General features: G+C 41.4%; 2 protein-coding genes across 2 annotated transcripts; both read left to right on the top strand.

Annotated features, from left to right (window-relative positions):
• Positions 1-10: 10 nt before the first annotated feature.
• LOC136438332 (UDP-glucuronosyltransferase 2C1-like) lies at positions 11-5082 on the top strand. Its single transcript, XM_066433097.1, has 5 exons — positions 11-877; positions 909-1355; positions 2347-2566; positions 2982-3201; positions 3780-5082. The coding sequence occupies exons 1-5, from the start codon at positions 476-478 to the stop codon at positions 4060-4062; spliced, it is 1572 nt and encodes a 523-aa protein (XP_066289194.1). The 5' UTR covers positions 11-475; the 3' UTR covers positions 4063-5082.
• A 3941-nt stretch (positions 5083-9023) lies between these two features.
• Positions 9024-13459, top strand: LOC136438778 (UDP-glucuronosyltransferase 2C1-like). Its single transcript, XM_066433720.1, has 4 exons — positions 9024-9383; positions 10483-10702; positions 11009-11228; positions 12183-13459. Exons 1-4 carry the CDS (start codon positions 9126-9128, stop codon positions 12463-12465), a joined length of 981 nt encoding a protein of 326 aa, XP_066289817.1. The 5' UTR covers positions 9024-9125; the 3' UTR covers positions 12466-13459.
• The last annotated feature ends 1192 nt before the right edge of the window (positions 13460-14651 follow it).

Below are 14651 nucleotides of genomic sequence, written 5' to 3' on the forward strand. Positions count from 1 at the left end.
TTTTTAGGGAAGCGAGTGCAGGCGCCCCAGTATTAATCGGATGGCACCCAGTCTGTTTGTTTTCAACCAGTTAGTAATCAAACCCTTATCAAGCTGTACATAAACCCATACCCAACAACAACAACACAAACAATACTCTATCGGTAACCCCTAACCCCGTGAGATCGCTGATAACAATATCTAGTAACTTGTGTACTTAGCATGGTCATTCTGCCTTTTGACCCCATTCCAGCAATAGCCTGTCTTGCAATGATCTGTCAAAGACGTTGTGATTGGTAGAAATTCAGTCCGTGTCGGATGTGATACCAATCACAGCGTTCGTTATTCATTTGATTACTTATTACTAATTACATGCGGGTTTATCAATTAACCTAGTGGAAAAACGCCTGCGTGAGGCTAAAGTCCCGTGGTGCTCAGAGTCTCCAAACCTCATTCTTCAAGTCCGTGAAGCTTGGATAGTACCAGCTGTAACGACATGGCTAGCACAACAAAGCTTCAAGGTACCATTATTCTCCTTGTTCTCCTGGGTCTGATGATGACCCACAGGAGCGGTGCAGACAGGATTCTGTTAGTACCTATGCCGTTATTCAATAGCCACTGGATGGTAGAGGCGTCTATTGGGCAAGCCCTGGTGGACAAGGGTCACGACGTCACGGTGGTTGTCGAAGAGGACATCGTGGAGAAACGAAGAGCAGGGAGGCCAGACTTCATGTTTGAGACCTTCCAGGACCATGGATTCGGGACACGCCTTCGGGAATTCCAAGACGACGTCCTTAAATTGGCAGAATCGGTGTCTACTTACCAAGAGCTAAAACAACATACCAATGCGTCCGAATGGGCAACGAAACACTGCGACCACCTCCTTGGGAAGGAGGGGGGGGGGGGATAGCGACCTGTTGCGGAGGTTGAAGACAGCACAATATAGCGTTGTTATTTCAGACCCCTTGTTAAGATGTGGCACTATAGTGGCAGCAAGCATCAAAGTGCCCCACGTCGCCAACTGCGCCGATGGCGGTACTTTTTTCGACAAAATGGCCACAGGAGTACCGCTCCCTTTGGCATACGTGCCGTCAGTCGAATCGCAATTGACCGACCAAATGACTTTCTTGCAAAGAGTGGAGAATGTATTGTTCTTCGGTCTTACAAACATCGCAAGAAGCTGGATTTACAGTTACATGTATGACGACCTGGTCCTCAAGTACATCAGTGAGGAAGAAACTATCCAGAGCGTGACGTCACGCACGGACCTGTGGCTGTATCAGACCGACACTGTGCTGGGTTTCCCCCGTCCCTCCATGCCCAACATGGTCCAGGTTGGCGGGCTGACCGTCCGTGCCGGCGCCCCTCTTTCTGAGGTATGTTTTACCGAAAAAAAGGATTTTGTTTAGGGGGGGGGGGGGGGACGTAACGTAACGTAACGGTACCAATTATTATCAATTTGTTCAAAACGTCATTTATCTTTAGTTGAAACCGCGCGGACAGAGCCAAATGTTTACTAGTAACCCATGGGAAGAAATATCAGCTCTTCTAAAATCAGTTTAACGCCGAGTGAGCATGCATTTATACTGAGGCCTATGACGAAGAACTGTGCTAGGGTTACATATTATGGTCCACCTCAGTCGTTTTCCTTCTATAAGTTCTAACGCTCTACTTAAATAACATAGATTTTTTTTTTCAAATTGCACATAAACTGTCTAAAGTAGTCTACAGACAGATAATAGTTAAGTCACTATGTTTGCTTGACGCGATTGAAGAAAACTATGCTGTACTGTAACTTTTAACCATGCACGCGACTCGTATACAAAAATGTGGCTTCAGTGCAGGGGGATCGCTGGGGTGGTATCAAACCTTCCTAAAACTAGTAAAAGTTTCAAACCTCCAATCACCACAGATAGCTAAAGAAAGGTTTAATGTAAGATACTAAAAAAAATTTTTGTTATCGTGAGAGTCAGAAAAAAAACTAATGAAGTGCGCATATGGAATACGTCATGCATGACGCTTTCAGGTGACTTGTTGTTATGACTTCAGGGGTTTACTCTGTCGTGTCGCTGTATGTACACCCATTTTATTGCTTTGTATAAAGGAGAGTCATGACTAAGGAACATGTCGTTTTTTTATTGCTCCTGGGAACTGGCTTTTACGACAATACACATCGACATGTTTGCATGACCCAAAGTGGACCATGACTGTTAGTACACCATAACTGGTAACGTCACGTTACCTGTTGGCAGCAATAATTGAGTCTTGAAACAAGCCTACACAGGTATGAATATGTGAATATGAAATCAAATTGTATTAAAGATCAACAAAGAGATTCATAATCTATATAACTAACTGTTCGTTTAGGACATGGAGGATTTCATGCAGTCATCTGGTGACGATGGAGTGATCATTGTCAGCTTCGGGTCGATGGTCCAGAAGATGCCGACGGAGAAGAAAGAAATGTTCGCTGCAGTCTTCGCGCAGCTCCGACAGAAGGTGGTGTGGCGGGACGTGGGAGAGAAGCCGACCGGTCTGGGCAACAACACCAAGCTGATGTCCTGGCTGCCTCAGAATGACCTACTGGGTGGGTGGATAGCAAAAACGTTAAAAAGTTAAATTTAACACAGGTTCTGAAAGTATAATTTTGCCCTACCCCAAACAAGCTCGGGAACCTCATACCTCAGCCTTAATTCATTTTGTCTCAATAATTATGCAGATGTATTTGTAATTAGCATTCTCTATTCTATATGATTAACTTCTGTACCCTGAGTGCGGTTATATATATATATATTGTATGTATATTGCATATATGTGTTGTATGTGTGGAAGTACTAGTCCTTTCCGTTGGAAGAATCTACGCAGAAGTCCACATTCAACTAACTGTTGTAGACTTAAGACTAGAACACCACTAAGGATTTATGAACTTAGTCGTCTGTGATTTGTTCATCAACTTCCACAAGTGCGTTTTGTTTACAAAATTGATTTTCTTCGCCTTCTAGCCCATCCCAAGACCCGAGCCTTCGTCAGTCACGCTGGGTTGAACGGCGTGTACGAGGCCCTGTACCACGGCGTGCCCATGGTCTGTCTACCGCTGTTTGGGGATCACCCCGGAAACGCCGCCCGGGTCGTGGCCAAGGGACTGGGGGTGAAGTTGGACTTCGGAACGGTCACCTCGGATGAGTTGTACCAGGCGGTTCGTGATGTTCTCACCAACAACAGGTACAGTATTTCCTGAGTCGGCTGTTGTAAATAAATGTATTTGGTGTTGCGCATGGGACAAATTCTTCGGGTTACTAGTGTTTGGTAAGGAATTCAGTCTTACTGTCAACTCTTTTGTATAATATGTCATTTAAAGGCATATCTATCAATGGTAGTAATGGGCTGATTGTATGAGTGGGTCATGAGGAAAAGGTGCCGGAATTTTCCCCGATCGTATGTCCCATGTTTTTTTTTTCATGACGAGCATTGCGTTTCATATCATTCGAAAGCTAAATCTATAGTCCGTTATTATGACATATTATGACTGTCCGGGTGACTTGGATCATCAACTGATTTTTTATTACTATATGACTCGTGTGCATGTTTCCATGCAAACTGTCAAGTAGCTGATGATCTTGAATGTTAAGTCCTTTTCCTCAATGATAACTTGTCTCAGAGCATACAGAATAACATTTTGGGCAACATTGAGTATAATTGATTGTGTTTTATAGTTCGGAAACCATGACTCTTGTCAAGCCAACCCTGTATATATGTATGATCATGATCCCATTTGATGTTTAATTCCGCCTTTCCCTTAGTTACCGTGAGACCGCAGCCCGCCTGTCCCGTCTGTACCGTGACCAACCCCAGACGGCCATGGAGCGAGCCGTCTGGTGGATAGAACACGTCATCAAACATGGCGGACTGCCCCATCTCCGCGCACGCGCCGTGGATCTGCCGTTCTACCAGTACTACCTGCTGGACGTGGCTGCCTGCCTGTTGGCTGTCTGTTCAGCTGTCCTGGGGACCGTGTGGTGCAGCTGTTCGCTCGTCTGTAGGAAGATTTGCTGCAAAGCTGGCGGCAAGCTTAAGTCTCAGTAGAAGACGGTTAGGATTCCGCTTGATCGATCTTGCAAAACTAAGAAAAATATAATTGTTTCTTGTGTTAAAATATTAGCAGTGATTTTATTTGAATCTTAACAATGTATACCTTAAAATCTTACAATTAAATATATGGTTCACCACTATATTTCATTATGCCTTTAACTTGCATGACACATTAATAATGAAGTGAATGTGTATGTCTGAGATGAAGGAATCGTATGCATGCTATTTCAATCTTCATCAAAACACTTATGTTTTCAGTGTCGCGCTGCTTTTAATGTGTTGTTTTTTGGTTGAACAGAGTAACAGGGTATAATCCGTTAGGTGATTATGTATTGGGTCTATCAAGAAAATAATTGGATATGGAACCCCTAGCATCTTTTTTTGGTACTGCAGAGGTTGTGATTCTTTTACGATTGGCCTTTTGAATTAGAGGTAACAATTCTAATGTATCATTAAGTCGTGTTTATTTAAACATTTAAAAAACTTTTTTTTAAATATTTTGTTAATTTCAAATGACACTTATCTTGAAGTAAGTACTCCAATAAAAAAATCTTCATATTTATTCTTTGTAACGTTACGAACGGAATTCGTTCTTATCAAAGCATATTAGATTGCACTGAAACATTTTATTGGAACGCAGACTGTTACGTTTCTTCCATCGCTAACGGCTTTGTCACCAGATCTCTCAATATCTCCCACCATTTTTGTCCTGTATTCTTAAGTGCAATTAAAAAATATATCTAAATGACATATTGCAAATGGCATAGACATCGCTATTTGTATCATGGTGATGATAACAGTCATGATGATGGTGATAATTATCATATCACATAACAACATTATTGATATTAATGATAATGAAACTAATGATTAAGATAATAGTGATGATGATGGTAATGATAAATATATGTTAATAGTTTTCACTACAAGACATTTCTAATGTACATTTCACCTTATCACGCAGAGTAAAAGTGCAATGTATTAGTCAAATTAAAACTTTTGAATCCAGGTTCACACATGGCACATTTATTTTCTCCATGACAAATTTATATTTTTTCCTGGAGATATTGTTTTGAGCGTATTTGTGTGTGTGTTTGCGTGTGTGTTTGTGTGTGTGTCCAGATAGCAAAGTGCTATTGATCCAAAATCTAATCATTTTGAGCTCTCAAAGAAGACGTGCCCACATACCATTCAGGCATTCTCGAGCTATACTGTTCACAGACGAACGGACGTGACAACACTGTACAAAACATAGCCTTTTCGGCGAAGGTAACAACAACGACATCGGTAACCCCAATGCCCGCGCCTGGGAACAACACGTAATATCAGTAACTTGTGTACTTAGCATGGTAATCCAGCCTTTTGATCCCATTCCAATAATAGCCTGTCTTGCATGTGTCCAATACGTGATACTAACCATATCTTTCGTTAATCATTTAATTTGGGTTTACTAATCAACTGTCTGCCTTAGTCCCGTGGTGTTAAGAGCCCCCAAGCCCTTAAAGCTTGGATAGTATCACTGCGACCAGCTTCTTGGGAAGGTTGACCGGTTGCGTAGGTTAAATACAGCCTAATACAGTGCTGTTGTTTCTGACCCCTTGGTAAGATGTGACACTATAGTGGCAGCAAACATGGGATCTCCCACGTCGCGAACTGTGCCGTTGGGGGAACGTTTCTCCACAAAATGACTACAGGCTAGGTGTACCGCTCTCTTTGGCATATGTGCCGCCGTTCGAATCACAATTTTCCAACCAAATGACTTTCTTGCAAAGAGTTTGTTTGTTTTGTTTGAACCTTTGTTTATTCATGATAAGCTCAAATCGGCACGCAGGCCGCTTTTCATCGAGGTCATGAGGGAAGAGGTAAAGGTCAGATACAATATAACAGAGATACACAGTCATTTGAGTCCTAATAACTCTATCAACATATATCATTACATATTTATGGCACAACAAAATACAATTTCTACAGCATACAACATAAAGTAGGGCGAAAGCTGGTTCATGGTCCGTGTCCGTTCGTTTCGTTCATTTCCGTTACTTCAAGAGTGCAGAATGTATGGTTCGTCGGTCTTACAGCCATCTTGAGAAGCTGGGTTAACGGTTACATGTATGACGACCTGTTCCTAAGTACTATGTAAAGAGGAGATAGAAATAAAAGTTGTTAAGTCAACAGTTTAGGCTTTAGATATAGGTCAACCGTTTACCTTTTGCTGACAAGATGGCGACTTTACCAAATTCGCCATCTTTTAATCGTGGGTAAACCATGAATGTAATGAGTTGAAATTGATGAGAGATGACATATTAAACATTTTCATTTGGGAATTTTTGGAATTTGTTGATTTTGTAAAACGGATGGTACATGGTGCATTTGCAAACATTTTGCTGTTTTGTTTATGTAAGAATGCTCTGATGTCTTCGCATTTTTTTAAAATAATGCTTTGCTTATGTGGTCGTAGCTATTTTGCTCTAGAATGTATATCTAAGGATGCTCTGACGTTTTGATTTCGGATATGTTCTGACCTTTATTACCTGCATGAAAAATAGAGGTATAGTTTTTACTCCGTGTGCGCGCGCGTGTGTGTCGGGGGAATATCTCAAGAGCCGCTAGATGGATTGCAATGGTACATGTATTTGGTAGGTGGGTAGGTGGTGTAAACCCAATAGTCAAGGTCGATTTTTGGCCTCCTGCTCGTTGACCTTAGTACTACAGCAAGATATTTTGTCCCATCCAGACAACAGCCTATCTTACGCAAAAAAATAATTACTCAAGCAACTGGATAAAGTTTTGAAACAGTCAGACGTTTCAGACAGCATCCACTGTCTTTCGTCAGTGACCAACGATAGGACTGAGAACACCAGTTTTTATACCAAAACTCTGAATAGGTATGTTAATGAGGTTAAGACAATTTAGGATGTCTTGAAGTAGTCTTTAAAAGAAGATTAATTCAAGACAAAGTTTTGTGCCAATAGTTCAATTAGCTACTGTTGATTTTAGTACAGTAACTAAATGTTGTTCGTCCGGGGGTGGGGGGTGGTGGGCAGCACATTATCCCAAGTGCCTGAAAGTTCAACGCGTAGACCCCCTTTCCTGTTGAGGGCGGGGTTGTACATCCTCTCATATATTGCTTCTCTAATTCCCCGTTCGAACCAGCGTTCTTCACGATCTAGGATGTCCGTGGATTCAAGATTGAATGAGTGTCCCTGGTTGTGTTTTAGATGGTGGTAAATGGCAGAGGAGTAGCGGTTAGCGCTCTTTCTGCAATGTTCCTTGTACCTTTCCTTTAGTGGTCGACTTGTCTCCCCAATGTACATGTTATTGCAGTTCGGTTCTTCACATTTCAGTTTGTAGATGACATTGGCTTTGATGCCTTTTTCAGACCTGTCTTTTGGATGGACCAATTTCTGCCTGAGAGTTGAGTGAGGTTTGAAGTTAGTGGCAATGTTGAAGTTTTGGAAGATTCTTCTGAGTTTTTCCGATACTCCTTGGACGTAGGGAATGGTAATGTTGGCCTTGTTTCTGTTGGTCAATGGTTTGCACTTGAGTGTTTTCTTAGACTGGTCAGAAGGTTTGAGGGCTTTGTTGAAGGTCCAATTTTGGTAGCCACACTTGGCTAAGGCCGCACGGAGATGCCTGTGTTCGTCTGTTTTGCTTCGTCTGAGGTGATGACATTGTCTGCCCGATGGAAGAGAGTTTTGATCACTGCTAGTTGTGTTCCAAAGGGTGGTGAGAATCAAAGGCCAGATATTGATCAGTGTGGGTCGGTTTCCTGTACACTTCGAACTGAAGGTTGCCATCCTTCTCTATGATGGTTTTGGTGTCTAGGAAGGGGAGCCTGTTGTTTTGACATGACTCCTGTGTGAACTTGATGTTGTCATCTACCTGGTTTATATGGTCGAAGAAGTCGTCCGCTACTCTCTCTTTTAGCCTACACCAAGTGTCATCTACATAGCGAAACCAGTTTGCTGGGGGAGGGCCGTTGAAAGTAGAAGAAAGTGAAAGTGAAAGACATCCTAAATTGTCTTAACCTCATTAACATACCTATTCAGAGTTTTGGTATAAAAACTGGTGTTCTCAGTCCTATCGTTAGTCACTGACGAAAGACAGTGGATGCTGTCTGAAACGTTTCAAAACTTTATCCAGTTGCTTGAGTAATTATTTTTGGCGTATCTTACTACCTGGATGTCTAACTTTCATCAACGTAACAGCCTATCTTGTACGTGTCAAATAATCTGCGATTGGTAGAAACGCAAAATGTGTTAGGTTAAAAACCAATCACATCTTTGTTTATATAAGTTGACACTGTTTTGATAGCTAACGTCCCGAAAACAAAAGCCACGCCTGAGTATATGTAGTAGAGCCTTTCCCACGGTGTTAAGAGCCTCTGTCATTTATACGATCATTCGTTGGATGGTTCCGCTCGAAAACGATATGGGGAGCACACCAAAGCTTCAAGGTTCCATTCTCCTGAGTCTTATGATCTGTAGCTCTATTTGTAGGAGTAGTGCAGAGAAGATTCTGTTGGTACCGATGCCGATTTTCAGCAGCCACTGGATGGTAGAGGCGTCTATCGGACAGGCGTTGGTGGAAAAGGGTCATGTCGTCACGGTGGTTGTCGAAGAGGACATCGTGGAGAAACGAAGAGCAGAGAGGCCCGACTTCATGTTTGAGACATTCCAGGACCATGGATTCGGGACACGCCTTCGGGAATTCCTAGACCGAACACTTGTGGAAACGCAGAATCGTTGTCTGCCTACCAAGCAATAAGAGCGTGTTCCAATGCGTCTGACTGGACAAAGAAGCACTGTGATCTCTTGCTGGGGGAGGGGGGGGGGCATAGTGACCTGTTGGGGAGGTTGAAGACAGCACAATACAATGTTGTTATTTCGAACCCGATATATTTCTGTGGCACTATAGTAGCAGCAAGCATTAGGATCCCCCACATTGCCATCCAAGCTGCGGGTGATACGATTCTCGACCAATGGGATATAGCCACAGGAGTACCGGTCCCCTTGGCATTTGTGCCATCGTCAAATGAGTTGGGTTTTACCGACCAAATGACTTACTTGCAAAGGGTACAGAACGTTGGGTTCTACGGTCTTGTATCCACATTCAGGAGCTGGATTTACGGTTACGTGTATGACGATCTGATCCGTAAGCATCTAAGCGAGAGAGAAACTTTCGAGAGCCTGGCGTCACGTACGGACCTGTGGCTGTATCAGTCCGACACTGTGCTGGGTTTTCCCCGTCCCTCCATGCCCAACATGGTCCCGGTTGGCGGGCTGACCGTCCGTGCCGGCGCCCCTCTTTCTAAGGTGAGTGTATCAACAACAGTAGCTGGTGTTTTGAATAAGACCAAATGTAGTAGTATATGAATGCAAAACCAACAAAATTTTGTAAACTTTAATTAGGCCACAGCAAGTAAATCTTATGGATGACATCCTACGCAGACTCCAAAATTAATGAGTTAGGGCGAAAGAAAACAAGGCGGGCAAAAAAAACAAGATTCCTATATTTTCAAATTTTGAGATCATAAATCTTGTTTAACAAGAATCGAGGCGACGAAATATGATATCATGACCAACAGGTCTTTTATTCCTGTATTCAACCAATAAGGTTTCATATATAATATAAAACCTCATTGATTCAACAGTAAACATGTCCTTGTGGATGTGTATACATCTCAATAGACTAACTACAACAAATGCAGAAAAGAGCTTGTTGTACCATAATCTGAAGCAACTACACTGGGTATCCATATGCGATGAAACACCTTGTGTACACAGCTCAATTAACTAGACCCCCCCATTATTTATATAATGTCCTTGCTAGAACAAATGCAGAAAACAGCTTGTTCTTATACCATCATGGGCAGGAACCACACTGGGTATTCATATGCAACGAAGCACCTTAGACTGTCAACATTAAACTGTTCTTGAAGATGTGTTTACAGCTCAATTAACTAGAACAAACGCAGAAAACAGCTTGTCATACCATCATGGGCAGGAACTACACTGGGTACTCATATGCAATGAAACACCTTATACTGTCAACGTTTACGACATATTTGCCCATTTTTCGCATGTTGACCACGTATCGTCGGAGGGCAATGAAATTTCTTGTTTTTTATTTCGAAATCAGGCGAAAATTAATGAGCGCGTTGATGTCATCCATAAAAATTACTTGCTGTGGCCTCACGGAGAAAAAATGAAGTAGCAGACCCTTGAGTCAGTAGCATGATGGGAAAGATATTTACCTTCTGTGTATGGGTTGATTGGGTTCCTAAGAGGTAATTGCAAACGATCCCTGGCCAGTTTTGTAAAGCAAAAGGAGAATATAGTTTTCAAGACTGCAAATTGAGAAATTATGAATATTTCACAAAGGCGTGATACTATCGGACTCTTGTTTATCTAGGACATGGAGGATTTTATGCAGTCATCTGGAGACGATGGAGTGATCGTTGTCAGCTTCGGGTCGATGGTCCAGAAGATGTCGACGGAGAGGAAAGAAATGTTCGCTGCAGTCTTCGCGCAGCTCCGACAGAAGGTGGTGTGGCGGGACGTGGGAGAGAAGCCGACCGGTCTGGGCAACAACACCAAGCTGATGTCCTGGCTTCCCCAGAATCATTTACTGGGTTGGTAGCAAAACAGTTTTGTTTGAAACGACACAGGTTCCAAATACACAGTTAGCTTTACCTTACCCCTTTGCCAAGCTGTAGATTATTTGTTTATAAAAATTAATTTGCGATGGCTTTTGAAGTATTGATAAAAATGCCAGAATAAAACAAGGAACAAAATGTATTTTTTAAAATCTATAATGGAGTGGTTCATAATAAGGTGAAAAATGGTTCTTCGTCGGTGACCTATTAATCACGTACACGACGTTGTTCAACTTCCACAAGTGCTTTTTGTTGACAAAACCAATTTTCTTCGCCTTGCAGCGCATCCCAAGACCCGAGCCTTCGTCAGTCACGCTGGGTTGAACGGCGTGTACGAGGCCCTGTACCACGGCGTGCCCATGGTCTGTCTGCCGCTGTTCTCGGATCATCCCGGCAGCGCCGCTCGTGTCCAAGCCAGGGGACTGGGGGTAAAATTGGACTTCGGAACGGTCACCTCGGATGAGTTGTACCAGGCGGTTCTTGATGTTCTCACCAACAATAGGTACAGTATTTCTGAGTCGGATGTTGTAAATAAATGTATTTGGTGTTTTTTGCATGGGACAAATTCTTCGGTCTACTAGTGTTTGGTAAGTAATTCAGTTTTACTGTAAACTATTTGTATAATATGGCATTTAAAGGCATATCTATCAATTGTAGTAATGGGTTGATTGTATGAGCCGGGTAAAGGTGCCGGAATTTTCCCATATCGCATGTCCCTTGTTTTTTTTTTTTCATGACGAGCATTGCGTTTCATTATTAACTTTCATATCATTCGAAAGCTTAATCTATTGTCCGTTATTATGACATTCAATCCCTTGTGTAATGATAAAATCTTTGTGTGACGAGCACCAGGGCTAATCCTATGGTTGGGTCGCCCACATAATTTGAAATTTTCCCGCCAATTATTGATGAGAAACATTGTGTTGGCCACTAAAATTTTATCACGTTTGTTTTGCGATTCTTTTACAAATAGCCATTGTGGTTGAATATACGATGGTATACCGGTAGCAAGAGGCATACCATCAGAAAGGAGCCGCGTTAACAACGGAGCTATGAACTGTAGTAACGTTCCCAATCCTTCTGTGCTTTTTATAACACAATGGACACAAGACATGTATAGAGAGGAACAGGGAGAGGGAAACAGATTATGTTTCTGTGTGCATACGTCACGATCTGAACAACGGTCCGGGTGACTTGGATCATCAACTGATTTTTTTATTACTATATGACTCGTGTGCATGTTTCCATGCAAACTGTCAAATAGCTGATGATCTTGAATGTTAAGTCCTTTTCCTCAATAATAACTTGTCTCAGAGCATGCAGAATAACATTTTGGGCAACATTGAGTATAATTGATTGTGTTTTATAGTTCGGAAACCATGACTCTTGTCATTCCAACTCTGTATATATGTATGATCATGATCTCATTTGATGTTTAATTCCGCCTTTCCCTTAGTTACCGTGAGACCGCAGCCCGCCTGTCCCGTCTGTACCGTGACCAGCCCCAGACGGCCATGGAGCGAGCCGTCTGGTGGATAGAACACGTCATCAAACATGGCGGACTGCCCCATCTCCGCGCACGCGCCGTGGATCTGCCGTTCTACCAGTACTACCTGCTGGACGTGGCTGCCTGCCTGTTGGCTGTCTGTTCAGCTGTCCTGGGGACCGTGTGGTGCAGCTGTTCGCTCGTCTGTAGGAAGATTTGCTGCAAAGCTGGCGGCAAGCTTAAGTCTCAGTAGAAGACGGTTAGGATTCCGCTTGATCGATCTTGCAAAACTAAGAAAGATATAATTGTTTCTTGTGTTAAAATATTAGCAGCGATTTTATTTGGATCTTAACAATATATACCTTAAAATCCAATGTATGGTTCACCAGTATATTTCATTATGCCTTTAACTTACGTCTGAGATGAATGTGTATGTCTGAGATGAAGGAATCGTATGCATGCTATTTTAATCTTCATCAAAACACTTATGTTTTCGGTGTCCCGCTGCTTTTAATGAGTGTTTTTTGGTTGAACAGAGTAACAGGGTATAATCCGTCATGTGATTATGTATTGATCTATCAAGGAAATAATTGGATATGGAACTCCTAGCATCTTTTTGTGGTACTACAGAGGTTGTGATTCTTTTACGATTGGCATTTTGAATTAGAGGTAACTATTCTGATGTATCATTAAGTCGTGTTTATTTAAACATTTTAAAAAAACTCGGAATATTTTGTTAATTTTGAATGACACTTATCTTTAAGTAAGTACTCCAATAAAGAATTCTTCACAATTATTCTTTGTAACGTTACGAACGGAATTCGTTCTTATCAAAGCATATTGGATTGCACTGAAACATTTTATTGGAACGCAGACTGTTACGTTTCTTCCATCGCTAACGGCTTTGTCACCAGATCTCTCAATATCTCCAACCATTTTCGTCCTGTATTCTTCAGTTCAATTAAAAAAGATATCTAAATGACATAATGCAAATGGCATAGACATTGCTATTTGTATCATGGTGATGATAACAGTGATGATGATGGTGATAATTATCATATCATAAACAACATTATTGATATTAATGATAATGAAACTAATGATTAAGATAATAGTGATGATGATGGTAATGATAAAGATATGTTAATAGTTTTCACTACAAGACATTTCTAATGTACATTTCACCTTATCACGTAGAGTAAAAGTGCAATGTATTAGTCGAATTAAAACTTTTGAATCCAGGTTTACACATGGTACATTTATTATCTCCATGAAAAATTTAGATTTTTTCATGGAGACATTGTTTTGAGCGTGTTTGTTTGTGTGTGTGTTTGCGTGTGTGTTTGTGTGTGTGTCCGGATGCTTGTAGTCAGCATAACTCAAGAACGTCTGGATGGATTGTAATGATATTTGGTATGTGGGTAGGTGTTGGGAGAACAAAGGTCAAGGTTCCCTTGGTATGTGATACTGGAACTGCATTGGCGTGTTTGTAAAAATCTTCCAAGGAGAATAACTGAACAAAGGAACGACAGGTTTCCGTGTTATTTAATATGCAGGTTGTATCACACAGGTTTCCATAAAATATTTAGAAGGTTGGAATAAATGTTGTTACAGCGTTGTCAATGTTGTTATATACGGAGGTTGGAATCAATGCTGTTACAGCGATCCTACCCGCGGTTGGGCTGGTACCTCGCGTGATACAGAGTACCCCGTGTTGTATTCTATATTTATTATGCGGATAGCTTAAGTGTTACTTGATATAATGAAATCGTAATCATGCAAACCAGAATCTAATTTGTATAATTAATGGGGAGATGTTATAAACCCATTCCATTCAATGGTACGATAGTGCAGAAATGCAACATATGTAACTGAGAAATAAAGGGACATTGATAGATTAAGGTTATGCAAATGAAGACCTGATTTGCATAATTAATGAGAAAATACTGTAATTCCATATTGCTAGATTACTTGAATTTCATACTTGTGGCATTTGGAAGTTATGTGACAGTGAACATGGTTGAATATAAATTATGCAAATGAGGGCTTAATTTGCATAATATATATTTTTCATGGAGATATGAGGTCACTGAACTCTTGTTTATATGTGTACCAACGATCTGCAAATGAACTTCTGCAAATAGCATGCAGGGAAAACAAGCAAATGGAACTGAGTATCGAAGTTAGGACCAGATTATACAGAAGTTGGTGGTAACATTGCATCTCCAAGAGGGCATGAGGCAAGCGTAATCTTATTATTTATACAGCTAGCGTGTTTGTATGTATGTCAAGAGCATAACTCAAGAAACCTTTGATGAATCTTTATGATTTTTGGTAGGTGTGTAGTGGTTGTGCAAAGGAAGGTCAAGTTCAAAAATGGTTTACCTTGCGTTTTTCAACAGTACTGCAGCCGACTTTTAATTTTTGTGCGTTTGTATG

This window comes from Branchiostoma lanceolatum, chromosome 7, assembly GCF_035083965.1.
Source record: "Branchiostoma lanceolatum isolate klBraLanc5 chromosome 7, klBraLanc5.hap2, whole genome shotgun sequence".
Lineage (NCBI taxonomy): Eukaryota > Metazoa > Chordata > Leptocardii > Amphioxiformes > Branchiostomatidae > Branchiostoma > Branchiostoma lanceolatum.

Bases quoted from the DNA above. Each gene is read 5' to 3' on its own strand.
- LOC136438332 (XM_066433097.1), top strand. From the start codon at position 476: ATGGCTAGCACAACAAAGCTTCAAGGTACCATTATTCTCCTTGTTCTC. The intron at 1,356-2,346 runs GTATGTTTTACC...CTGTTCGTTTAG, and splicing joins CCGGCGCCCCTCTTTCTGAG to GACATGGAGGATTTCATGCA. The intron at 2,567-2,981 runs GTGGGTGGATAG...TTCGCCTTCTAG, and splicing joins GCCTCAGAATGACCTACTGG to CCCATCCCAAGACCCGAGCC.
- LOC136438778 (XM_066433720.1), top strand. From the start codon at position 9,126: ATGACTTACTTGCAAAGGGTACAGAACGTTGGGTTCTACGGTCTTGTA. The intron at 9,384-10,482 runs GTGAGTGTATCA...TTGTTTATCTAG, and splicing joins CCGGCGCCCCTCTTTCTAAG to GACATGGAGGATTTTATGCA. The intron at 11,229-12,182 runs GTACAGTATTTC...CCTTTCCCTTAG, and splicing joins GATGTTCTCACCAACAATAG to TTACCGTGAGACCGCAGCCC.